Source organism: Zingiber officinale, chromosome 7A, assembly GCF_018446385.1.
Source record: "Zingiber officinale cultivar Zhangliang chromosome 7A, Zo_v1.1, whole genome shotgun sequence".
In the NCBI taxonomy this organism is placed as follows: domain Eukaryota; kingdom Viridiplantae; phylum Streptophyta; class Magnoliopsida; order Zingiberales; family Zingiberaceae; genus Zingiber; species Zingiber officinale.
In genome coordinates, this window is record NC_055998.1 from 76,332,022 (window position 1) to 76,333,842 (window position 1,821).

General features: G+C 47.1%; 1 protein-coding gene across 1 annotated transcript; it reads right to left on the reverse strand.

Moving 5' to 3' along the window:
• Window positions 1-520: 520 nt before the first annotated feature.
• Window positions 521-1,567, reverse strand: LOC121999441 (serine/arginine repetitive matrix protein 1-like). The gene has a single exon (XM_042554124.1). The coding sequence runs from the start codon at window positions 1,565-1,567 to the stop codon at window positions 521-523; it is 1,047 nt and encodes a 348-aa protein (XP_042410058.1).
• Between the last annotated feature and the right edge of the window lie 254 nt (window positions 1,568-1,821).

Here is a 1,821-nt window from a genome sequence, read left to right on the forward strand (position 1 = left end):
CTAGAGCCACGTATTTAGTATGTCATCTCCACTGATTTAACATAGGATGAGATATGAATATAAAAATACAAGAATGCCTATTATTTGTTGCATATAATTTAGACCGGCAAGAAAAAACAAATCTGTGCAATTAGTTACTGAATATTTTTTTTTTTACTAAAAGTAAGAGTAAAATGGAGTTTGAAAAAAAGTGGGTAAAGTTTCCATCGGCCAATTACGACAATGATCTAAAATTTTAACATCCGTTTGCTGTAAGTCCCATTTATACGATCATGAATTTTTTGATTCCTAATTTATGGACTAGAAGATAGTCCATCTTATAAATTAATTTATTTTGATGAATCTTATCATTTAAATAGATAAAATTTATCATAATCTATCAATCATTAATCAGTAAATTATCCTCTATCTCATTACATTTATATTGTAGCTAGAATCAAATCATACATAATTAGGAGAGATTCTTCTTAAGAAAGATTTAAAAGTTCAATTAAACTACTAATCAGATCAATTAATGACTTTAAAAGAAGTTAAAGAAGCGAGGAGGTTGGGACGTGGCGGCCGCCGCCGGCTGAGAGCTCGCCGCTTCTTCTTCCGTGGCCCAATCCGCTTCCGGCTTCGGCGGCTGGTTGAGGTCGATTCCCAGGCCCTTCGTGGTCGAGCACTCCGTCATTGAAGATGACGGGGCTGCTGCCACCGGTCTGCTATCGGCGGTGGCTTGTCGTTTATTGCGCTCGTAGTGGGCTCTCATGTGCCCGCCCAGCGCTTGCCCCGTCTCGAACGACTTGTGGCATAAAGAGCAAGTGTGAGGCTTGCTCTGATCTGTTGATCCGGTAACGACCGACGCGGCGGATGCGGCGGCGCTGTTTTCGGCAGGGCGCTTCCGGTGTTTGGTTTTGTGGCCTCCCAAGGCCTGGTACGAAGAGAATGCTTTGCCGCACTCGGAGCATACATACCGCAACTGGTTCTGCTGTGTCGGTGCCATATATACAAAAGGAGTCGGTCGTTGGATCGGCGGTGGCGGCGGAGGCAGAGGAGGTCGATAACAGCGTATCGGCATCGGGCACAAAACCAGAGACAGCGCTTGTTCTGGTGGAGGACGTAGCGGAAGCGGTTGGTTCTGTTTCGGCGGAAGAGGAGATAAGGCTCTCTCCGCCGGAGGAGGTAGCGGAAGCGGTTGGTTTTGTTGCGGCGGAAGAGGAGATAAGTCTCTCTCTGCCGGAGGAGGTTGCGGAAGTGGCTCATCCTGCTGCGACAGCGATGGAGGTGAAATCGGAGGCACCTCTTGCTGCTGTTTCAGTGGAGACGACGATGGTAACGGAAGCGACTGGCTCTGATCCTCCTCCTCCATCCGCAAAAGCGAGGACCTCGCTTCCTCCGCCGGAGTCATCTCCTCGTCGTCGTGAATCACCGGAACCCTTGATAAGGCCAGGAGCGCAAGGATGCACTCCTTCTCGTCTTCGGTGAGCCCAGAACCCGACGGAAGCGGGGAGCGGGGACGCTCCGTTCGCCTTCGCTTAGGCACCCTCAAGTCCAGCGATGGAAAATGGTAATCGCCGGTCGCCATTATTGCTCTGCTTTTGCTACTGCTTTTCCTCGAAGCCTCTGTAATTCTACGGCGGAACAGGGGAAAAGGCAGTAGATTAGAAGAGCGAGTGTTGATTAAGGACACTTTAGCTTGTATTATTTATAGCGAGAAGTAGAGAATTAGTAGGAAAGCGAAACAGATACAATTAGCAACTGCCAGCGAATTAGTCGACTAAGTCTTGTAGTTAAAGAGCCAAATTTTTAACGAATCAATCAAATCAAATCAATTAATTT